The 25,335-nt window shown below is 34.2% G+C and overlaps 1 protein-coding gene across 1 annotated transcript in view; it reads left to right on the forward strand.

Moving 5' to 3' along the window:
* The window catches only part of KIFAP3 (kinesin associated protein 3), a 182,426-nt gene that overhangs the window by 117,462 nt on the left and 39,629 nt on the right, over positions 1–25,335 (forward strand). The window contains exons 12-17 of the mRNA XM_064594336.1: positions 5,346–5,454; positions 6,718–6,830; positions 7,365–7,530; positions 8,145–8,270; positions 12,036–12,134; positions 17,900–17,985. Coding sequence (XP_064450406.1) covers positions 5,346–5,454; positions 6,718–6,830; positions 7,365–7,530; positions 8,145–8,270; positions 12,036–12,134; positions 17,900–17,985 — 699 coding nt within the window. The remainder of the gene's footprint in view (positions 1–5,345; positions 5,455–6,717; positions 6,831–7,364; positions 7,531–8,144; positions 8,271–12,035; positions 12,135–17,899; positions 17,986–25,335) is intronic.

The raw sequence follows: 25,335 nt of genomic DNA on the forward strand, positions 1-25,335 counted from the left end.
TAAAAAGATACTCCTTTCAGAGATAGTGGCTACTCAATGACTTTAAAACTAGTAAAGCTTTAAACTATTTGTTGAGCCACCTGGGTGGCTCAGTCAATAGGGTGTGTGACTCTTGATCTCAGGGTTGTGAATTCAAGCCCCACATTGGGTGTGGAGATTACTTAAAAATGAAGTCTCGGGACTCCTGGGTGGATCAGTTGGTTGAGCGTCTGACTCTTGGTTTCAGCTCAGGCCATGATCCTAGGGTCCTGGGATTGAGCCCTGCCTTGGATTCCTACTCAGCGTTGAGTCTGCTTGAGGATTCTCTCTCTCTCTGTGCCCCTCCCCCTGCTTATGCTCTCTCTTTCTCTCTTGGTCTATCTAAAATAAATGAATGAATCGTTAAAAAATAAAAATAAAAGATCTTTTTTTTATCTTTTTTTTAAGTATTTATTTATTTGAGAGAAAGAGAGCACAAGCGGAGTGAAAGGGAGAAACAGGCTCCCCGCTGAGCTGGGAGCCCAACATGGGGCTCGATCCCAGGACCCTGGGGCCATGACCTGAGCCAAAGGCAGATGCTCAACTGACTGAGCCACCCAGATGCCCCAAAATAAAAGATCTTTAAAAAAATAAGTAAACTATTTGTGACAGCAACTGATTAACCTACTTATTAAATAAAGCTGTATCTGAGGTTTGGATCTTAGAGTTAATGTATTACTTGGTTAACTCTGAAATTATGCACATTAATTTTTGTTTAGTAAAGACTGTCAGGTATTGCAAATGATTTTCAAATGAAAAGCCTAAAATAATTTTGAAAGTAGGAAAGCAGTGGTTCAGTAGTCATCCATATTCATTTCAAAAATATGTGGAGTATGGTCATATTCTTTAATTACATTAGATATTTATGTAAAGGAGCTTTATAAACCATACAACACTCTACAAAAGTAAGGTACTATTAGTAAAATATTAGATCGTTCACATTATTTTGGATCTATTCATAGTCCAGTTTAAATACTGCCTTTCTTATATGTATTTTATAAGATAGATCTATAATTAGAATTTTTTATAAATTATTTAACACTCAAAGTAGGTGATTGCATGTTCAATATGTTTCATAATTTCTCCCAATTTTATATTGCTTTTCTTCTTTTGTACTGTAGTGCCTCTAATTATCCAGTATATTCTAATTATTCCCCTATTATGTTACCATTCTGTAAAATTTGGGGTCCAGGGCAAGTCTGACTTTATATATGATCTTAATGGTCTCAGTGGGTGAATTGTTTCAGGTAAGCAAACTTAGGGATAACCAGGAGTTAATAGTCATATTGTAATAATAGTTAAAAGTACACATTAACAGTTCATTGTTATTTAGACTTCTAAGATGCATGTTTTGTTTAAATACGTGTAAATGCCATCCAGATGCATATAAAAATATTTATTGGTGTTAGAATAGCCAATCAAAGTACATGTTTAGGTAATGATGTCATGGTGTTATTTAATATTTTACCATAGAACAGTGTGTAAGAATCTTCATAGTGATCCACATGTTTTCCACCACAGTTGTCCTATTTGGCCCCTCTTTGATCTACATGCTTCTTTTTAGCTGAATGCTGGTAAACGTCCTTTCTGACAGCCCCCTTTGCTCCTGCCTGCCATTATCTGCTGAAGTTCAGAAACCAGAGCATCACTTCAAACAGCAGAGTTAGGGAGTAGCCAGTCAGAAGAGATTCCTGAGTTCTGCCATAATCATTCAAAGATGTTTGGGTGGGGGGACGGGGGCAGTAGAGGTGTATGTGAATACAGAGAGCTGTGGGGGTTGGCCTCTGGTCACTGGTAAATAAGTGAAGTCAGGTGCCAGAGAGTCTAGACACAGTGATTTCAGTCATGGGTCTTTGGTATCTGATACTCAATATGGGACTTGTCTGATTGAACGCTATTGCCTCTTCATTGCACAGGCTGAAGCCCTTTTAGTGCTTTCCTGTTAAATTAGTAAAAGATGACAATGGACATAGTTAAAACAGAACAAATCTAGTTTTAATATTTCCTAGTTGTCAGCAATTACACTTAGCTTTTGAAGTGCCATGGGTAGCAATCAAATTAGAGACGTAATGTTGCACATGGAGTTTGAACAAAACTATTATTTTAAAATGTGAATGCTTTAATTAAAATTGAAGTGTTTCTCTTTCCTATTATGAAAAACTAATTCTATATCATGATACATTTCATTCACATTTAGTCCTGATTTCTCTTGGTTTGGCGGGGGTGGGGGATAGTTGGATAAGATTTCAAAACTGTGCATTATTTTTTAAAAATCTAGTTTCTGATTACTTCACGGATTTAACATGAAAATTACCAAAAACAAAACAAAAAACAAAACCCCTCGGCTTCTAAATAGATCACCTCTAACCCCATTTATAAGGGCTATTTTCATACTACAAGGTTAATTTCAAGTAAATAGCAACATATTTTGCTTGTAACAGATTTCTGTTATTGTAAAGAAATTTCTTGCCTAAATAAAAGTTTGGAAAAATCTATAGGAAGTTTTTAATTCGAGTATGAAAAACATACTAATTATATTAATTGGAGGATTGCCATCTACATTTTTATTAATTTATAATTTACTTTTAATTGTTAATATATAGATAGGTAGCAAAATCTGGTAAATGTATATCCAGTAGATTAAGATTATTTGTTTTGCCATAGAATTTATTCTGTAATATTATTAGTGTTAATGATTCTTTTTTTTTTTTAAAGATTTTATTTATTTATTTGAGAGAGAGAGTGAGAGAGAGAAAGAGCACAAGAGGGGGGAGCGGGAGAGGGAGAAGCAGACTCCCTGCCGAGCAGGGAGCCCGATGCGGGACTCGATCCCGGGACTCCAGGATCATGACCTGAGCCGAAAGCAGTCGCTTAACCAACTGAGCCACCCAGGCACCCAGTGTTAATGATTCTTTATATAAAAATTGCATTAGTAGCAACATTTGTGGTTAAAGAGCTGCCCTCTGGAAAAAGGCGTGATACATTGCCAACTATTCACCTGCTATAGTGTTTTGTGGTTTTCAGCATACAGTATATATATAAAAGTATAGTTGGGTTTTTTTAAAGATTTTATTTATTTATTTGACAGAGAGAGACACAGTGAGAGAGGGAACACAAGCAGGGGGAGTGCGAGGGGAGAAACAGGCTCCCCGCTGAGCAGGGAGCCCGATGTGGGGCTCGATCCCAGGACCCCAGGATCATGACCTGAGCAGAAGGCAGACGCTTAATGACTGAGCCACCCAGGCACCCCAAAAGTATAGTTTTGTTAGGATTATACCTACCTAGGTATAATTTTTTGGAGCATTTGTTAAGTGGATCTGTGTTTTTACCTTATTCTTTATTTTTTTAAAGATTGATTTATTTATTAGAGAAAGAGAGAGAGTTATGGGGGAGGCAGGAGAGGAGAGAAACTCAAGCAGACTCAGCACGATGCTCAATATCACGACCCTGAGATCAAGGCCTGAGCTGAGACCAAGTCAGACACTTAATGGACTGCGCCACCTGGGCGCTCCGGATCTGTGTTTTTAATTTTGATTTCTAGTTGTTCATTGCTAGCACACAGAAATGCAATTGATTTTTGTATGTTAACCACATATCCTTTTTGAAACTTAAAAGTTATCTGAAACTAACATAGAGAATAAATAAAACAAGATTTAACAGAATACGGTCTAACCAGACAACAAATAGTTATTATTCACATACTATATATAAGGCACTGTGCTGGATTCACAAAGGCATGTTGATCTAAAAAGGTATTGCTCTGAGACATGACATAAGAAATTCTAAGGTAATAAATTGTAGGATTGACTTCCCTATGTCTTAGCAATTTGACTTAGAGAAAAATATCTTTTTTTTTTTTTTAAAGATTTTATTTACTTGATAGAGAGAGACACAGCCAGAGAGGGAACACAAGCAGGGGAAGTGGGTGAGGGAGAAGTAGGCTTCACACTGAGCAGGGAGCCCGATGCAGGGCTTGATCCCAGGACCCCAGGACCATGACCTGAGCTGAAGGCAGATGCTTAATGACTGAGCCACCCAGGCGCCCGAGAAAAATATCTTTGCATAATGTACACTAAGTTAATCTGCTGATTTACCAATAATAGAAGACTAGCTTCTCAAACCTATAGCATAAAGTTTGTTCATTTCTCCTTTAATATAGCAACTGTCTCTCATCATGACAAATCTAGGTTACTGATAGATGGCTTAGGTAGCCTACCTTTTCCTAGATTTCTACTTTTCTGTTTGCTGCTTTTCAGACTACCTTCTCTTCCTCTTATCATTAATAGAGTTCTTTTCTCATTTTCTACCCATGCCCAAATGATTGGATCCAGCCTACAGCTTCAGTCCATCAACCACATATGACAATTCCTAAATCTCCAGTGCAAACATTTCTTCTAAACTCAGGGTTGCATTTATAACTTTTACTGAATATCTACACCAGAATATCACATAAGCAGCTTATTAAACTCAACATATTTAAAACCAATATTACTATCTTCCCTTTAAAGTTCTACTCTTGTTTCTCTTGTTTGGAAAATGTTAGCTCCACTATCCATGTTGTTGCTCAGTACAGAAAACTGGGAGTCATTTTTGACCCTTCCTCTCCCTTAACCCCAACATCTAGTCACTTATTAAATCCCATTTTGATTCTTGTTCCTAAGTACATCTCTAATCCAGCCTTTTATCTCTATCCCCACAGCCCCACCTAGCACAAGTAGTCATCATCTTACCTGGACTTTTCCTCTAGTTTCTTAGATGGCCTTCCCACATTTTCTTATTCGTTTTCAGTCTATTTTCCACACTGGCCAGATCATTTTGAAACACAAATCTTATCCTGACATTTTACTTATTTAGAAGCCTTTAATGGCTTCCCATTATCCTTAAAATGAAGCCCCACATCTTTAACATGTACTTCAAAACCCTGCATGATCTGGCTTTTACCTTTATCTCTGAACACTGACTCACTGCAACCATGTTTGCCTTCTTTTGTTCTTCCTTACCTTATAACCGTGCACAAGCTATTTTCTTTGCTGAGAATGCTCTACTTCTACACAGTATTTTAAATTCCTTAAATGCAAAGGCTATATCTAATATTCCTCTTGTATTCTCCACTGTACTCGGTAGTTTATATTTAATGCTGAACACTTTGTAGTTCATTAACCATTAATTCATTCAATTAGTCAGTAGTGACAGCCTACCACTTCTATGAGTAGAAATATAATTGTATTATATTATTCCCAACATAGGATCTAAGATAATACATTGTAATAAAATATTTCTGGTGTTTTTGTTTTTTTGAATAAAATATTCCCTGTGCTTTTTGCTAGTTAATGAAGATGCTGTTTGAATGTTCAGATGAACGAATTGACTTGGAACTCATTTCTTTCTGCATTAATCTTGCTGCTAACAAAAGGAATGTACAGCTTATCTGTGAAGGTTAGTGCCTTTGAGCTTCATTGATAACCTCTATCATGTCAACTGGCAAATAATGGAAAAGAAATAATTAGGAATTAAGAATTATACTAGCTATGTAAATCCTATTTTTAAATTGTTTTAAAAATTTATAGCTCTCATCTTTGAAGGTCGTATAGATTAAGAATACTGTTATATCATGTGTAGAAACACCCTTTAGTAACATTTTATAAACCAGGTTGTTATCCTTAATTGAAATTTGAATTTTAAAAACATTTTAGATTAAATAAAACTTTTTATTTGCAAAACAGTGTGTTACAGTGTAAGATAATTAATTCAATAGAAAAATATATATTAGGTATTTGTTTCCATAATAACTTAGTAAAATAGCTTGTCATGCATTATGATATTTTGGAGTCTGCTAAATAGTTTCTTTCTTATTTGAAAAGTATACATGTTTGTTTTAAAGAAACAAAATGACAAATGAGCAAATAGGAAAAAATTAAAATCTTTACTCTTGCTATCCAGAGATAATGATAGGTAAAATTTTGGTGCAATGCTTCTGTATATTTTTAAACTAAAATGGGGTTTTTCTATCTATATATGGTGACTTTTTTTTAAGTTAGTAATATCTTGAATCTCATTCCATGTGATTAAATACTTTTATAAAACATAATTGCTAATAGCTGCAAAATAATCCATTAAGGGATTTTCTAGAATTTAATCAGATATTTTGGATATTTGTTGCCACTTCTTTTCTGTAACAAACAAACCATGCTGTAGTAATGTTCCTTTCTCTGAAACTTTTCAAATTTCCATTTTTATATTTTTAGAATACATTCCTAGAAGTACAACTTTTCTGGGTCAAAAAGTATTTACATTTTTAAAATTTGTGGTGCCTATTCCACACACAAAACAGCACATACTGTGTAATACCATTTATGTGAAATTCTAGAATAGGTAAGATTAATCTATGTTTAAAAAGAAGAAAGAGAAGGAAAACAGGAGGAGGAAGAGGAAAAGGAGAAGAGAAGCGATCACATTTGAGGAAGAGAATTGACTAAGAAGGGGCACTTTCTGGAGTGAATGGAAATATTCTATATCTTGATATGGGTATGAATTACCCAGGGGCATAAATTTATTGAAATTAATTTATTATACACTTAAGATTCATGCATTTTACCATGTGTAAATTGGGGGGGTTTTGAGAACTATAAACAACAACAAAAAATCATTAAACTTAAATGAACCTTAATTCTATTGGAGGAGGCTTCTGTTTTTTTGTAGGAAATGGGCTGAAGATGCTCATGAAGAGGGCTCTGAAGTTCAAGGATCCATTGCTGATGAAAATGATTAGGAATATTTCCCAGCATGATGGACCAACTAAAAATTTATTTATTGTAAGTATAGTTTCTTTGTTTCTGTCTATTAAAATAGCCTGAGAATTAAAGCTTTAAAGTGCTACATTTGGAAATAAAACTCTTACTGAGCTCTTATCAAATATTAACTCATGACCCAAGTTGCTTCTTTTGTTACCAACTTCCTTGTAAGTTTAGCTTCTAGAAATCCCAATCTAAGTTTTAAAGTTGTTTTTGTTTTATGATCCCTACCCCTAACCCTTCCATCCTCACTCCAGTCTTCTTGCCTTTTAAACCATTGGCTTCTGGGGTACCTGGCTGGCTTCATTTGGAAGAGCATGCAACTCTTGATCTCAGGATTGTAAGTTTGAACCCCGTGTTGGGTGTAGAGATTACTAAAAATAAATAAATAAATAAATAACTTGAAACTAATGGCTCCTGTAGCAATTTGGTTTAAGATTATTAAAACGAGAATCATGTTTGATACTTTTTTTCTTCCTATGGTTTACATTATCAGATTGGTTCTTCTGCAGAAATCATATTTCAAAATTTGTATTAAAATTCTCTTTTATTTAGGATTATGTTGGGGACCTTGCAGCCCAGATCTCTAATGATGAGGAAGAGGAGTTTGTGATTGAATGTTTAGGAACTCTTGCAAATTTGACCATTCCAGACTTAGACTGGGAACTGGTTCTTAAGGAGTACAAGTTAGTTCCGTACCTCAAGGATAAACTAAAACCAGGTCTGTGCTTAGTATTTCCCTTTTGCATAATCATTAAGTTATTTCTTTCTGTTGTGGATAAGGCTGCTTGAAGTGTTTTTTTGACCGGTATTATACTAGGCCACACGTTTTCTTCCTACACCTTGAGTTTCAGCTCCAGTTCTGGTTTCTTCTTCCCAGAAAGGTGGTCACTAGGTCTCCTCTTATATGTATGTATGCTTTTTCTTAACAGTAGGTTTTCTTAATATTAGTTTCCCTTCCCTATCCTGCTTATTTTTTTATCCTGTCTTTTTAAAATTACCGTTATCTCTCTATATATGCATACACATGCACACAGAAAGTTCTTTGAGCCATTCAGATGAGTCTTCTGTTTTCTGTGTTTACATTGTCATTCATTTATATTTGCAAAGATGTATCTTCACTTCTCTACTGCCCTCCCCCACCACTATGACCTGTCTTCACTGAGCTTAGAAATGTGGGGAAGAGGACAAATTTATAAGTATATTAAGTAAGGATTCATAAGAATTGATTTAGAAGCTTACAGTATTTCTTCTGTGCATTGAAGTCTTGGTAATATAAATGGATTTGGATCAGGACATTGCAGTGAAAATTTTCTATGGTCTTGACTTGACTAGGTGCTGCAGAAGATGACCTTGTCTTAGAAGTGGTCATAATGATCGGAACCGTGTCTATGGATGACTCTTGTGCCGCACTGCTAGCCAAATCTGGGATAATCCCTGCACTCATTGAATTGCTAAATGGTAAATTATAATTTATTTTAATTTATTTTTATGTTAATATATAAACAGGATATTAGTTTATACTTTTAAATATAAAAGGTCTGCAATCATGAAATACTAATATTCTATCTTTTCTTCTTTCTGTTGAGCTTTGTGTTGATTTAATCAGATCTCCTATCTTGTGCAAACCCTTTTTTTAATATCTTGAGTTCTAATCAGGAAGGTTCATTTGGAAGCTCATTCAAAGCATCCTATTCCCTCCTAGGTCCATTATTGTCCTCTAAACTTTCTGTAATGAAGAAAATGTTCTCTATTTGTGCTGCCCAACGCATGTGGCTGTTGGGACTAAGAATCTGTATTTTGTATTTAATTAGCCACAGTGGCTATGGTTACAGTATTGGACAATGAGGCCTGGATAGAGTTTTTCCCTCACCTTTGTGTTGTTTTTAAGGGGCCAGGATTCATTGTTTTCCACATTGTATTCAAAATCTATCTGAATCTAATGTTATTCTGTTATCTAGAACCTTGTGTTAGTGTACTTAGGCTGCCATAACAAAAAGACTGGGTGGCCTAAACAAACAAACAAACAAACAAAAAATATATATATATATATTTTCTCATAGTTCTGGAGGCTGGAAAGTCCAAGATCAAAGTGCCAGCCAGTTTGGTTCCTCCTAAGACCTTTCTTCCTGGCTTCCAGAAGCTCACCTTCTTGATGTGTCATCACAACCCCACAGGGCAGAGAGCACAAGCAAGAGAGTACAAACACACGCTCAACACTCTGGTATCTCTTCTTATAGGGATACTAATCCTATGGGGTCAGGACTCCATCCTTATGACCTCATTTGACCTTAATTACTTCCTTATAGACCTGTCTCCAAATTAAAGTCACATTTCGGGTTAGAGCTTTAATATAGAAATTTTGCAAAGTATGGGAAGCCTAAAAAGACACTCTAATCTCAATCGTTCCTGTACAGGTATAATATATGTGCATTTTGTATTATTTTAATAGACTTTTTTGAAGTATAGCATACATAAAGAAACATACAAACATATAGCTCAATGATTTTTCAAAATGAGCACACCCATGTTACTTCCACTCAGATAAGGAAATGAAACATCACCATCACCCTAAAAGTCCCTCCTGTGTCACCTCCCAATCCTTATCACCCTCTCCAAATTGGTTTCTATCCTTTCTTTTATTGCATATAGATTACTTATGCTTGGCTTTGAACTGTATAGAATCCAGTTTTTTTTTGCCTTACATTATAATGTGAGATTCATCTATGTTAAAAAGTGTGTTTCTTCTCATTGCTATATAAATATACTACTATTTATCCTTTCTACTATTGGTAGACAATAGAAGTTTTTTTGGTTTTTTTTTTTTTGATAGGAGAAGGGCTATTATAAATAATGTTCCTATGAACATTCTTAAACATTTCATTTGGTAAATATATGTATTCATTCCTATTATACATATGCCTAGGACTAGAATTGTTGGGTCATAGGGTCCACATATGTTTGGCTTTAGTAAATAATGCCAATATTTTTTCAAGGTAGTGTGCCAATTTTCAGTCCCACCAGCAATGTGCAAAAGTTCCAGTTCTTCTATATCACCCCCGTATCTGGACATTATTGGTCTCTAATTGTAGAGTGGCGGTTTTAATTTGCATTTCCCTAATGACTAATAATTGAGTACCTGTTTGTATTTATTGGCCAGTTAGCTGTGGCTAATAAAGTTAAATACCTATTTAAGTCTTTTGCCCATCTCTCTCTTTTGAATTTTTAAAAATTTGATTTGTAAATTCCTTAACATAATACATTTTTTTTTAAAGATTTTTATTTATTTATTCATGAGAGACAGAGAGAGAGAGAGGCAGAGGGAGAAGCAGGCTCCCAAGGAGCAGAGAGCCTGATGCGGGACTCGATCCCAGGACCCTGGGATCATGACCTGAGCCGAAGGCAGACGCTTAACCATCTGAGCCACCCAGGCGCCCAACATAATACATTTTAATAGGTCATCTAGAGATAATACCTCCATATTTGAAGTGTTCCTACATATAGTATATATATATTTACTTTGGTCCACCCTTCTCACAGCCAGGAGTTTTCAGATTAGAAAAAATTAAAAGAGAGATAGTTGGGAGGTGTAAGTGAAGACAATGTAGTTGGCAGAGTGAGAATGAGGATTTTCTGATGAGCTGGAGAAAGTTGAAACAAATGACCCGTCTTCCTGAATTGCTGTTCCACATTGATTATGATTGAGAGAGCTGAGATATGTATAAAGCAAGCTGACAGAGCCAGCTCAGAGTGTTTTACTATGTTTTAATGTTCTGTGCCATGAGGTTATCATAAGCAAAAGCTGTATACTTCTCTTTTTAAGAAATACATGGATTTCTGGGAATATAGTCAATAATACTGTAATAACATATGTTGACGGGTGGTGACTACTCTTACATGGTGAGCATTGAGTGATACATAGAATTGTCGAATCACTGCTGTACACCTGAAATGAATATAACATATGTCAACTATACTTCAGTAACAAAATACAATAAAGAAATATATGGGTTTTCAAGATTAAAACTTGGGATTAAGTGAGGGAACCCTGTATACCAAGAGAGTAATTAATGGAATTTTAGCCCAAGTAGTCTGGGAGAGTGGTACCTTGGCAAGTAGGTAAAGGAAATCCTTTGGACTTTAAGGGACCCACAATTTATTCTACACCACTAGTTAGATGCTCTGTTGACCCGTAAATCTGTGTCTGACAGATATCATTGAACTGTTGTCAAGAGTTGACAAAAAAAACTATTAATAAATCAAATTTCATAACCAGTACCTAAAAATTAGATTTCTGTAAGTGTTTGCTTTTGCTGTTGCATGTTAATCAGTGGACATCAGCTATTCTGTTAAACTATTCTCTGTATGATATTAAGTATTTATTAATTACCCTTGTGATTATATAACATTATTTTTACTATTATAATCAATTTGATTAAAACTGTAATAACTTATTATTTCATGACAGTAAGTAAAATTTAATTTTGTTAACATTATTCAAGAATAATACACCTTTATAGTAGTTTTTCTACCAAAAACTTAGAATTCAGAAGGTGTGATATTTTTTTTAAGAACTGTTTTTCTCTTGTAATGTTAATATTATACAGACAGAACCAGATTTATTTCACAAATTAGAATTGCTTTAGAAATTCTTATCATGGACCAAACCAAAAACGAACAAGTGTTAGTAAACTAGTGTTGCCATTTCACATTAGGAACATAGAAGTTAATTTAATAATTTCTTTGTACCTGTTGGCAAAATATAGTGAGAATTACAGAGTTACTGTACTCTGTTACTGTTACTGTGTTCTTAAACCAGTCTTGTCCTTCCGTTCTTCCTAAGTACAACCTGATCTTTTAAGACAGTCTCAATTAGTCTGGTTTAAACACAGAGCTGATATAATTTCTCTTTTTCAAAATCTTATTTTTTATCTTTGTTTTTCAAAGTAATTTAACCTATTTAGTTGAACTGTAACCAAAATTACTAAAACTTCTGAAAATATGTGTAAATTTCCTCACTGATCATCATGGAATTTAGAAAAAATACCTAAATAAAGATATAAATTGCATAGGCCACCCACGTATTATAAATAATGTAAACTGGTTGTCCTTTACCTGTCTCCTGTCACTTTTAGTTTTCTAATTCTCCACTATTCCCGTCAATGTTTTTCAGTTTTATATATAACTATAGTATTCTTTCATTTGAAGTGTTCTGCTTCCTTTCAGCTCAACAAGAAGATGATGAATTTGTATGTCAGATAATTTACGTCTTCTACCAGATGGTTTTCCACCAAGCCACAAGAGATGTCATAATCAAGGAAACACGTATCCTTTTAATGTTTTCAATAGATAATGACATTTCACATACTCAGAAAAAAATGCATCTTTAGGTATTTTTTTCTAGCATATGTTCAAATAATGTAAAAATATCAAGCTTCAAAATAATTTTAGAAGGCAAGATATTTTTCATGGAAGCTGTTGACCCCAAATCAGTATATAGGTAGAGTCTTGCAAACAATTCTATTAACTTGTCAGGCTGTGATTCCTAAGAACTTAACATATCAGAACTTCCTTCTCTATTAACTTAAATATCAGATGTTTCTAGGACTTTCCTTAGTACTCTTTCAATCTTACCATATTCACTCTACATGGGAAAATACATCTGTTCCCATGACATCAGCTACCAACTGTCTACTAAGTTTTTAATATCTTCAAAATGTCTTTCTTGAGTCCTAGGCATTTGTTGCTAACTGCCATCTGGATGTCTTCCACCTATCTAAAGAGCATTATAATCAAAGAGTCTGAATTTTAAGTTACTTTTTGCCACTTAAAAGCTGCAGGACCTTGGATAAGTTATCAAACCTCCCTTGAGCATAAAATCTTTCATCTATAAAATGGCCATAATATTAAAATGAAAAGAAGACCTCCTGCCTTATATGATTGTTGTTAAGTACTGATGGACTTAAAGTGCCTATAGTTGTTTCCAACAAACAGAGACAGTGATAGTTTATCATTATTACATTCAAAAGGATACTCGATAAGACCAATATCCTCTCCTGAAAAACAGTCTACCTTCTATATTCATAGTGGATAACAAAAGTACCATCCACCCGGTCTCATAGCTGAACGTTTTGTGTCTGCTGTCTCTTTTACTACACATAATCATTCATAATGCAAACATCTGCCAAGTTCTGATCATCTAACAGGTACTGTTAAGTGCTAGATATATAAAAAAGCCAGTCCCTATACTCAAGGAGTTTATAGTCTAATTGGAGAGATAGACAAGTAAATAAGAAATATAAAATTATAATTCAGTGTATTAATGTCATGAAGGTATGTGCATTGGGACAGGAGAGGATATATAACCAAATCTGGGGATGTCATGAAATGCTGGCAGTGGAAGTGGTATCTTAGCTGAATGTGTGTGTGTGTGTGTGTGTGTTTTATCATGGTGATCTGCTTGTTTGTGTACCAAAAAAAAAAAAAAATTTACTTTTGAACTCCACTCGTAAAGTTCTTCATTACCCATGTGAAAAATCTAAATTTAACTTGACCTTAATCTATTTTTCCAAAGTTCCCCCCTTTAACTCTACAATACACAGTTTTCTCTTAGCACATCACAATTTTTCATCATATCAGACAGGACCCATCTATTGCCTCTTCGTGTGCCTTAGCAGCCTCAAATGCATTTGTCTCTTTCTTAACCTAATAATCTCAGCTCATGAAAGGCGGATTTATAAGCCATCTTCTCAGTTAAGCCTTTCTAATGCAGTTAAGCCTCCCTCCTTCCCAGAAAGAACTTTAAATTGTATATTTGTATGCCTGTTTTTACCAAAAGATTTGGAGCTCTTCAAGCTGAAGGACCAGCTTTGTCTTCCTCATCTTTGTCTATCCTCAAAAATTAACATAGTACCTGGCATGTGGTTAGTACTTGTTTGGTCAATGAACACATGTGTCTAAAGGTTAATACCCTTTTAAAATTAATACTTTGGGAGACTTTTTTTTTTTTAATGATCTGGGTCCTCGCTCAAAACATTTTGCAACTCCTTCAGTGTTATATTCAAAGCCAATGACACATGCTTTAAGTATCATCTTTGGAGGAAATTGCCTTGCTTTTGAGGACAAGATTAATTTCTGGAGCCATATAAAGTCTCCCAAGAGTCAAGTCTGAAGAATAACAAGTCTAACTGAGAAATACTAATTTTGATATGGGCTATCAATATGCAAATACTGTTTTGCCTTAACAGCTACATTAGAGAGATCTTCTTTTATCACAAAGTAATATTTTTAAAATGTGGCTTATAAACTGACTCCCTCAGGAAAATAAATTCCAGTACACTCTTTTCAGCAGTGTTAACATCATTGGAATAAATTCACTTTCCCCAGTGGTGGTCCATGGAACTTTTTTTTTTATTATTATTATTAGTTGCTTAATGAAAAAAGGTTCTTTGATAAGTGAGTTGGGAATACACTGAATTAAACAGGCTTTCCTGCTACAGGGTCTTCTCAGAAACTTTAATATGCTTTTCTGGGTTGAGCATCTCTGAACATGAAACACATGTTAGTAAGAGAAAGCATAGCTTTCCTAGGTAACTTCTTTGAAAGAGAACCTTTGTTTACATGTCATCACATTGGGTTTTTTCTGAGGATTAAAGAAGAATGAAGTATTTATAGTACATAGTGTGTGCTAATACATAGGGAATAAGTATGCATAAGTGAATAAGCGTCTCAACCCTGGTCTGTCTGTTTAAAATGTACTCTCAGTACCTTATTATCAAAGGTCACAATATTAAGACAATTTCCATTTGATTTTCCTTCTCAGTGTAACTTTATTTTCTCCCAAGTTCGATTTTTGTTAAGCCATTGGAGCTGAAGTGAGTACTTTTTAGTTATTCTGAAGAATATAATATGTTGATAATGGAGGGAATGGGACATAAAAAATCTGCTGATTTAAAATTTTTACAAAAGCACCAGGAATAGTACTTAGATCTGATGCTTTCATCTGTGCCTTAAGATTATAAAGATTGCTAGAGGGCTTTTGCCCAATGTTTTGTTGTTCAAAAACCAGGATTTTTGTTGATGTCAATGACATTTAAATATGTCTTGTCTTTTGTCACATAATTAGAAATTATTATTAAAATATTTCATCATAATTTTAAGCATTTTGTGATTTTTGCTATGACTGATAAATTTTTAAATAAAGATTTATTAAGCAATAAACTTTCTTTTTCCCATTTTTTAAATTTAGAGAATTTGATCAACATTATTTCATTTTTAAATATTTTTTTTAAGATTTTATTTATTTATCAGAGAGACAGAGGCAGGCAGAGGGAGAAGCAGGCCCCTTGCTGAGCAAGGAGCCTAATGTGGGACTCGATCCCAGGACCCTGGGATCATGATCTGAGCCGAAGGCAGACGCTTAACTGACTGAGCCACCCAGGCGTCCCAACATTATTTCATTTTAAACAGAATGAAAGAAACCTGATGTTTGAGATGGCTGGTGCAGACTTATATTAAGTAATAAGTTTGAAATATTTAAAATAGATCTCAGCACAATTCATAGGAATTGAGAATCTGAAATTGAGAACCAGTGCTATCGTAACAATTAATTTTCATTCAACCCCAAAAATTGCAGAATGGGAAAATGAGCCAAATTTGACTTGGTGCTTTTAGAGTCCCCCTGAGAATATATCATTCTGTATTTTTTTTCTGTATTTTAAATATATCCTTTTTTTCCCCCAAGAAAAATAGTAAGTAGCCCTGATGAGTAGAAGATGTGGGCTAACCTCTGTCTTTGCTACTTGCTGTGAAATTTGTTAAAAAATTTTTCGGCATTTTAATCAGTGCTACAAAGAATGTCATTTGCTTGTACACACGTGCTAAAGTTTCTTGGTGGAAACCTGTGGCTTCTGTTTCAAATACAAGTTTAACCAAGACCGACTGTATTAGAGATCATAAGTTTTTCTTCACTTCCTTTTTTAGATTCATTGAGGTTTCTTGATTGATTTTTCTTTATTCTTCCCTTTTCCCCTACTTATTTGTTATTTATATATTCCATTTCTTTTCTTTTGGGAGTTAAACCCAAATTTCAACATGTATCCTCTCCAATTTTAAAGGACTATATCCTTCTACTTTTAAGTCTAATGTTTCCACTTCCATCTTCCATGTTATTTACTATCTAGTATAATTATTTCACCTCATTTTTATAACATTTGAAAATGAATTATTGTTTTAGTTATGCCTTTTAAAAACCAGTGCTTATTTAAGATTTATAATGTGTTGACCTATTCCCTTGTTTACTATTTTTTTTCTTGAATTCCATTTCTCTATTTCTCTGAGTTGATTTTCTTTCATAATTATATTCTCTTATACTGCTAAGTGAATATCTATGGATAGTAACATATATCTCTATCTGAAAATAGCTAGCATCTTTTCTTTAGTAATAATTTAGCAGAATATGGGGGCGCCTGGGTGGCTCAGTTGGTTAAGCAACTGCCTTCAGCTCAGGTCATGATCTCAGGGTCCTGGGATCGAGCCCCGCATCGGGCTCCCTGCTCGGCGGGAAGCCTGCTTCTCCCTCTGACCCTCTCCCTGCTTGTGTTCCCTCTCTCGCTGTCTCTCTCTGTCAAATAAATAAATAAAATCTTTAAAAAAATAAAAAATAAATAAATAATTTAGCAGAATATGGAGTTTTAGATTGCTAGTTATTTTTCTCAGCAATTGAAAGGTATTTTTCTATTGTCTTCTTTCCTGAATTGATGCCAGTGTGAAGTCTGTAGTCTGCTAATTATTGGTATCTGTCATAAAGTCTGATGACAATTTACTTTTTTTTCCTTTATAAATGACTTTGATTTTTTGCCAGTAAGACCAGAGGAATGTTTGTTTTTTTTAAAGCCAAGTAACTTTATTAGAATTTGACTTGGTATTCATCATCCTTGCTTGATTTTTCCAAGTATCAAATGTGATCTTTCAGTATGTAGTTCTTCCCCCCCCCCCCCCATTTCAGGAAAGTTCTCTTGAATTATAGTTTTTAGTTATTTGTTCTGTTTAATTGCTTTGTTGTCTCCTTTGGAATTTCTATTATGTTGGATCTTCTTTGCCTCTCTTCAATATTTGTCATCTTCTAATATTTTCTCTTTTTATTTATTTTTAAATTTTACAAATTTTCTTTCTTTTTACCTTCCATTTCTCTTGGACTTTCATCTGTTGTTTTTGTTTACTCAGATATTACTATAAATTTAGTTTTTATATATCTGAAATGATTCTCACTTTTATTTTTAGTTCTTTTCTGAATTACTTTATTTCTTTGAGTTTTCTAAGTTTGATTTATATTGTTCTTTTACATATATTCTATTGTTTTCTTAAATTCTTTCATTTCTTTTTGAAATATTAGGTTATAGCTTCCATTTTTTTATGTGAAAATGTCTTATTGTTCTCATAATAACCATATACAAGATATGACTGTGATTCTTTTCTGTTAAAATTTTTGTGTGAAATTGGGGCGCCTGGGTGGCTCAGTCGTTAAGCGTCTGCCTTCGGCTCAGGTCATGATCCCAGGGTCATGGGATCGAGCCCTGCATCGGGCTCCCTGCTCGGCGGGAGGCCTGCTTCTCCCTCTCCCACTCCTCCTGCTTGTGTTTCCTCTCTCACTGTCTATCTGTCAGATAAATAAATAAAATCTTAAAAAAAAAAATTTTGTGTGTGAAATTAATTTTCCTGAACCTTTAGGTGGGCCAGCATGATCAAGAAAGCTTTATAGCAATACAACTCTAGAGCTCCCTCTTCAGTTATTTTCATGATTTTCATGTTTTCAAAAATAGGGCCTTGTACTTTCTGAGATTTACTGGCTTTATTTTCCTTTATCTATTTTTATTTAGTGTTTTTCTCTTCTTTTTTATTTCTGTTATCACTGTCTTTTAAACAAATGAAATATTAAATGTTTCTGGTCATCTTTTATTAATGATTCTATTTTAAAATTTGAAGTTAGATTTCATGGCAGCATTTGAATTTAGAGAAATGTGGGATTTTCTTATATGCTTGAATAGCCTCAATCTCAAATGCAGTTTGTATCTTTAACCACTTTTATTCAGAGGCTCCAGCATATCTCATAGATCTGATGCATGATAAAAATAATGAAATCCGAAAGGTCTGTGATAATACATTGGATATTATAGCGGTAAGTAATTTTTCTTCTTATGCAAAGTGTAATAATAGTCTTCATTTGGGAGAAAAGAAGACTTTGTACATCTGTTTAGAACTTTGCATTTCATGTAAATGCAAACTTGTATTTTGGTAAATCTCTGAAAATACAGTGATACTAAATTCGTGTTTTAAACATTAAGACCTTTGTCTTTCAAATTTTTAAGTTTAGGCTCCTTAAGGTTTTATACATATTCAGAGTTTTAGCTTTTGTCTACATGTCATCTCAGAATCATCTGTTTTGCAGAGAAATTATTGCATAGGAGCAGGGGTTTGATGAGAATTCCTACCAAAACTCAACACAGTCAGTTTTATAATTTGGCCATTAAACTTTTTTAATAAGTCAATTATTATTTTAGTGATTTGATTTTTGTCATATGCATATACTTGTTTTGTAAGTTGCTTTGGAATGGAATGATGAAACATACAAAAATAATGTTATTCATGACTGTAGAACTCTTTATTTTTTTAATATTTTATTTATCTATTTGAGAGAGAGAGAGCACAAGCAGGGGAAGCAGCAGAGGGAGAGGGAGAAGCAGACTCCCCACTGAGCAGGGAGCCTGACCCATGGCTCAATTCCAGGACCCTGAGATCATGACCTGAGCAGAAGGCAGATGCTTAACTGACTGAGCCACCCAGGCACCCTCTGTAGAACTTTTTAAAGGACATATAACTGAAGGAATATAATCAGAAGGGTTATCTGAGTCCTGGATTAGAAACACGTTCTCTGTGCACACTTTTCTTCAGAAATCATGCTCATGCTGCCCACCACAGTCTTCTGCTTAGATTTGGGCCTTGCACCTGGGATATGCCATATACTAGATTACTTTAAATATTTTTTCACTTATGGCATATACTGCTGCACAAACTTGCTTGCTTCCTTCTTTGAACTGGATTAATACTTTTTATTTTGACTCACCTAAAAAGCTTCTTGAATATAGCCTATTCAGTAGTTTTCAAAGTTTAACTTAAGCTTTTTAAAGGATCAGAATAACATTTTAAAAAATCAGTTAACATCTTTATTAGAAATCCTCTAAGTTGGCATTTGTGCTAGTGATTTCATTATGAAATCAGACAATCACTATCAGGTACCTTCTTGTCAGTTTCCTGCATTTTATTTCAGAAATTGATCTTATTTGATATCATCTGCGTTTTGGATTTGACTGAGTATATCATTACTGGTTTAAACGTTTTTTTTTTCCTTAGAGAGCACATGTGTGCGGTGGGGGAGAAACAGAGGGGGGAGAGAGAGCAAGAATCTTAAGCAGGCTCCATGCCCAGTGAGGAGCCCAATGCAGGGCTCGATCTCACAACCCTGAAACCATAACCTGAGCCGAAATCAAGAGTCAGACACTCAACCAACTGAGCCACCCAGGTGCCCCTATCATTACTGGTTTAAAACTAAATGAGTATGTTGGCATTTTGGCTTCGATCTCTAAATTAAAATAAGGAAATTTTACATGTTAAATTCTTACTCCAGTAAGATGTTTCATACATGTAGGCCCCTGGTCACAGGGCTTATAAATAGAGAATATTTATTACTCCTAGAGAATAATTTCATGGCTCATATACTATTTTCTTTTTTTTTTTTTAAGATTTATATATTTATTTTAGAGGGGAGGGGCAAAGGGAGAGGGGGAAAGAATCCCAAGCAGACTCCCTGCTGAGCGTGGAGCCCAACCCATGGCTCAATCCCAGGACCCTGAGATCACAACCTGAGCTGAAATCAAGAGTCGGACACTTATCTGACTGAGCCAGCCAGGTGCCCCTCATATACTATTTTCTAGTAGATTACTAATGTCAATGTTGTATATAAAGTATATAGTATAAGAATAAAAAACTTTTTAAAGTTCTGTTTGTGATTATCTTACCTTAAGCAATGAGGAAAGGAAAAAAGATGTCAGTTTGTTATGGATAGCTTTTAGCATACTTTTAAAATTACCTTCTTGTTTGAGAAAAGGTAGATGGAAGGCAATAATGTTTAGATTTACATATTAGATATGTTTGGTTTAGAACGTAAATTAGTGATAGTTCCAAAATGCCAGCTCAGTCTTATTATAAAAATATTTAGAATAAAATAAGATAAAAAAATTTTACTCCCAATTATTTTTAAACTCTGAGCTAAAGTCTCTCATCTTAAACAGTAATTTTCCCCACCCTGTGTCTACCTATTTTTTCTAGATGGCCATCCTAGCGCCCTCTCTCTCTCTCTCTCTCTTTAGAACCAGTGTTTTGAAAAACTTGTCTACATATTACTTCCTTCACTTCATTTCCCCTCATCCTCCTTTCAACCTATACCAATTTTGGCTTCTGCCTCCATTATTGCACTGATATGGTTCTGACTAAAGTCACCCTGGCCTTCATTTTTCTAAATCCAGTGAGCATTTTTAATCTTCATTTTACTTTGTTGATCTTACCATCCTTAAAGGAGTTTATAAATCCTGATCAGAGTTAAAGTGTAAACAAAGAAAATTATTTAGGTAATTATTTTTTACAAAGAACCTTGTTGATAAGATCTTCAAAGAAGAATAATCAGCAAAATGAAACTGGTGATATATGGCTCCCTAAGCTGCTATCTGATCACTTGACTTAGTATTAAAAAAATTTGAACAAGGAATCTGAAGGTTCACCTAATTTCTCTATGACTCTCCACATGAGACTTAACAAAGTAAGTACTTGATATGATGCCAAGTAATTTTGGAGTTTCATTTTACACATTGGAAAACTTTAGTCTGACAAGATGTTTAGAAATAATAAACTTATTAAATACAATATTTAAAGATATTCATGTTTGAATTATGTGATTTAAAAGTTCTGCTGTGCTACCCAACTGAGTCATATTCATAGATAAGTTTCTTACATGGGTTGTAAAACATTTAATTTATTTTATTAAGGACATACTGTGTTAAAACACTGAGACACAGGGAATACAAAACTCAACAACACAAAGTCCCTAGAATGTAAAGTTTACATTCTAGACTTTAGAAAATACCAGGATACTGTCTTCTAGACTTGAGCTTGCCGTCCAGGAGCAGTACTGCTGTATGGTCCTATCAGTAGATGTTCTGTACAAATGGCACATTATATCTTATAAGGTATTTATGGGGAAAGGGACGTACCTAGGTTTTCTGGTAAAAGAGTGATGTCTGTTGTCTTTCTAACTAGGCACAGGCTATGTGATTTGATACTAACACAGGTTTGTGTCACAGATTTTGAATGGCTGCCCTTTTTTTTTTTTTTTTAGTAAATCTAGTTATGATCATGGGCAGATTGTGTATATTTTAATAACCTGGAATTAATACTAGTTTTAGTATTTTACACTTGGAAAGCAAGGCACTATCTTTATTCCTGGATAGTCAAAATTATATTTAATCGACTGGTGTTTTGGAATGAGATAAACCAAAGTAGGTTTACTATAACCTCTAAGACATCAGTTGGTATGGTCCCCACAAAAGTTACCAGACAAGCCTGTGTCCTACAGAAGTTAATTAATCTTACCAGCAAGGGAAAGCACTTTAAAAAGATGTCTTGTAACATCTTAGAAAGGGAAGTTATAGAGAAACTTTCATAGGATTGGATTAGGGTTAACATTAGAACTCAGATTATTTTGGGACAGGCTTTCAAAAGCAGAGAATGGGTGGGGATTGGGTAAAATGGTAGATGGCAGTCAGTTTTAACTGGCTTACAGGTTGGGCACAGGCAGAGAGCAGAGACTTTTAGGTGAGGTGTTGACAGAAAATTACTGAGGTGTTCTTTCCAGAGCAGATGGTGTTGGTTCTTGCTTGTTTTATAGTCTTGGTACCAATTTTCATTGCTCAGGCTTGTAAGTTAGATTTTTCTCAATTCTATACAATCAAATTGGGTTTACAGAGATGAATTTGGTTAGCCCTCTTCTGGAGTTCATTTTGATACTGTGTAAACCTGAAAGACAGAAATTTAGGATATTCTTCTAGCTTGTTAGAATATAGAATATATATGTATATATATATATTTGATATGAATGGGATCATATGTATATGTATTCCTTGCTAGTTTTATGCATGTTGCTTTATTGGTTTTTTTAATTGGCAATAGTTGGATTTGAAAGAATCCAAGCATAGTACAAAAGATAAAAATCAAGATTTCTTACTTAAATAAATTTCATTTAGTTCTATCTTTAACTTTGTGTCCCTACTGAACATGAGATTTGAAATGATATTGCACAGATGAGCCTCCTCAGCACTTTAAGCAGAGGTTGAAGAGATAATTATATTTGAGGTCTGGTTAGAAAATGTCATAGTCAAGACAACAGGACAAAACTTAGGATAGTACTGTTGGGAAATAGGTAGTATGTGCATAAAAGTCAACAACTCTGTTATGTATGTGTAAACACAATTATGTGTATATCTATATTTACTTATCCTGTACATATCATCAGATAAGTTTTTCTAAGCTATAAAAAGGCATCTTTTTAGCAGCTATTACCTTAACCTTAATGAGCAACTAAATTACTCTAGATCTGCTTTAATTTAATATGAAGAAGTATATTAAATAAACCATATTACATTCTCAATTAGGGGGCTGTCACATTAAAGGAGAAAGGAAAATCTGTTTTCTATCAGTTATGTTAGAACACAAAGCAGATCTATGTAGCTCTATGTTATCCTATAGTGTGTTAATCAGATACAAGGTGTGACGGAAGCCAGTTACAAAGAGTTCTCCTGATAGTGAACAGGCTCTGATAATAGGCTGGTTAAGGCTTCACAATGTTTCTGTGGTTAAGTAGTAAACAAAATGATGTAGGACTTCAAAAAGGATGGCACATTCCATTTAAAATCAAACCATAAGTCTTTCATGACACTTTAGTTTTTATAGAAACTAAGTGCTTAAGATCATGTCAGGAGCTGAGAAGAGAAAATAAAAAACAAAGCATGTGTACCTCTAAATACAAGACAGACTCAAGTCTCAAAGCAAGGATATCAGGGTACCCTTGTTGTAAAAAGAAGCATTTCAAAAATGAAGAAAAAGCAACTATATTCCTGGAGTATTTCCACAATGGCTTGGTAAGTTTTTATGACATATCTTGGCTGTGGTTGAGCTATGACATCCCTGAATTCCCAGCTATTTCCTGACAATGAGGGGAAGGGGTGTTTAAGAGAGAAAGAGAGATTTGGGGGAGAAGGGTTAGAGAGAACAGATTTTAATTGATATATGTTGACTTTGTTAAATTTTTGACACTGGATATTCTTTTAGAGTTGCTATTTAATTTTTTAAAATAAACTCCTTAGACTGCCGGTATTCTTCAGTTTTGGGGGATAATTATTTCAACAGCTTTATGAAATAATGGTATATTAATCATAGATTTTTATTTATAGAATGTTAGAACTTCAGTAAATCTTAATTTGTTTCATTTTAGAAATGAAGAATCTGAGACCAAAAGGTATTAAAATACTGTAGAAGTTTGCTTATTTCTATTAGTATCAGAGCTAAACACAGAACCCAGGCCTCCTAACTCCTAATCCAATGTTCTTTGAACTATACCTTACCATAATATCATTAATACCTATAAATTCAGACTCTGAGACACAAAGAAACTGCCTTTGCCATGGCTGCTAAACTATACTCATTGTGGATAAAGAAGATAGTTGAGACATGATAAAGCTTTTACTGGTTTTCACTAAAATGGAAGAGAAAGGAGAAAAAAAAAAAAAAGTGGGAGGAGGTCACGGGAGAGGAGCACACATAGAGACCAGAGCTGGGGAAGAGTTACATGTAGTAGGTTGTTAACATGATTTTAGGAAAGTAGATCTTCATTTTGAGATTGTCTTTTTTACATTTTTAGTCTTAAAAGAGTCTTTTCTAGACAAATAATAGTAGGTGGCAGTTGATTTACATTTAGCATCAGTCCCCCAAATTTGTTTTTCAAACTTTCCCAAAATCTAAAACTCTTGGGACCACTGTCCCAGCCTATTAGTTTAGTACTAAGTAGACTCTCAACAGCCATAAGCTAAAATATTTCATATTCAAGAAACCTGGAACATAAAAATCAGTGTTTCAGAAACATAAAGATCAAAAGCCAGCATTGCATAGTGAAACAGTACTATCTCATTTGATTTTCACTAATGTTTACTACAAAGGAAAAGAAGTCAATTATTTAAACCAATATTGTGTTCCTCATAACATACTTCATTCCAAAATGCCATATTTGGTAAACATTCAATACCTGAAGCTGTATTATCACAACCTAGAGGAAATTTTTATGGCACAAGTACAATATATTAATAATGTTTCATACTTAGGTTCTAAATCTTAAAAATACATATTTTAAAATATTTCCTAAAGTTAGCAATTACTATTGGAATTAAGAAAGTCGTTGAAAATCGATAGGATATATACAGTATTTATTATGAGTCTAGCTAGGTAATAGTATGGGTATTTTTTCTACAGTTTTTAGCTTTCAATAATGAAATAGTTTTACAGTTATAAATATTTTCAAAAAGTCTTGTTGTAACTGCTTGAGACTTTAAGGCCATAATACTGGTTGGTCAAGGTTTTTTTGCCATTTTCTTTGCTATGATCTATAACAACAAGCCACACATACTTACTAAATCTTAAGATTACCTCTCATGAAAACTCCTCTTGTCATTGTTGTGGATTCACTATAGTAGGAATCTGTAATCTTTGGATCATCTGCAAAACATAATTTTCTATATCCTACATGATTACTCAGCTTGGTGAAGAGTAACATATTTTTTCTACTATTTCCTGAAGGAGAAACTGTTGTTGTTTTCTGAAGAGCTAAGCAGGCAGCCATAGTGTTTTTATTGTGATCCTGTAAACAGTAATGTACACATTAATCATTATGTTAGTCATAGAACATTAAACCTATAGTTTTATAGTACAAAAATACTTAAAAATTAGAATAAAATTATTTTTTTAAAAGGGCAGTACAGGGATGCCTGGGTGGCTCAGTCATTAAACATCTGCCTTGGGCTCAGGTCATGATCCCAGGGTCCTGGGATCGAGCCCCATATTGGGCTCCCTGCTTGGCAGGAAGGCTGCTTCTCCCTCACAACTCCCCCTGCTTGTGCTTCTGCTCTCACTCTCTCTCTCTCTCTCTGTCAAATATATAAATAAATAAAATCTTAAAAAAAGAAGGGGGGGCAGTACAGTCTGCATCATTGCTACTATACTTTTTGGCCTTGTAATGTTAAGATATGCCTTGGTTCTATGAATTTATTCAGTTATAAACTGATCCAAAAAAAATGGTAAAAACTTTAAAGGAATTCAGATTGCATAAAGGTAGTCTAATTACATTTAGTGCTAGGTCTGTGCTAACTCACTG

The sequence above is a fragment of the Mirounga angustirostris genome, unplaced genomic scaffold (genome assembly GCF_029215605.1).
Source record: "Mirounga angustirostris isolate CCGP_5_RB_7025 unplaced genomic scaffold, mMirAng1.0.hap1 SCAF_6, whole genome shotgun sequence".
Taxonomy (NCBI): Eukaryota; Metazoa; Chordata; class Mammalia; order Carnivora; family Phocidae; genus Mirounga; species Mirounga angustirostris.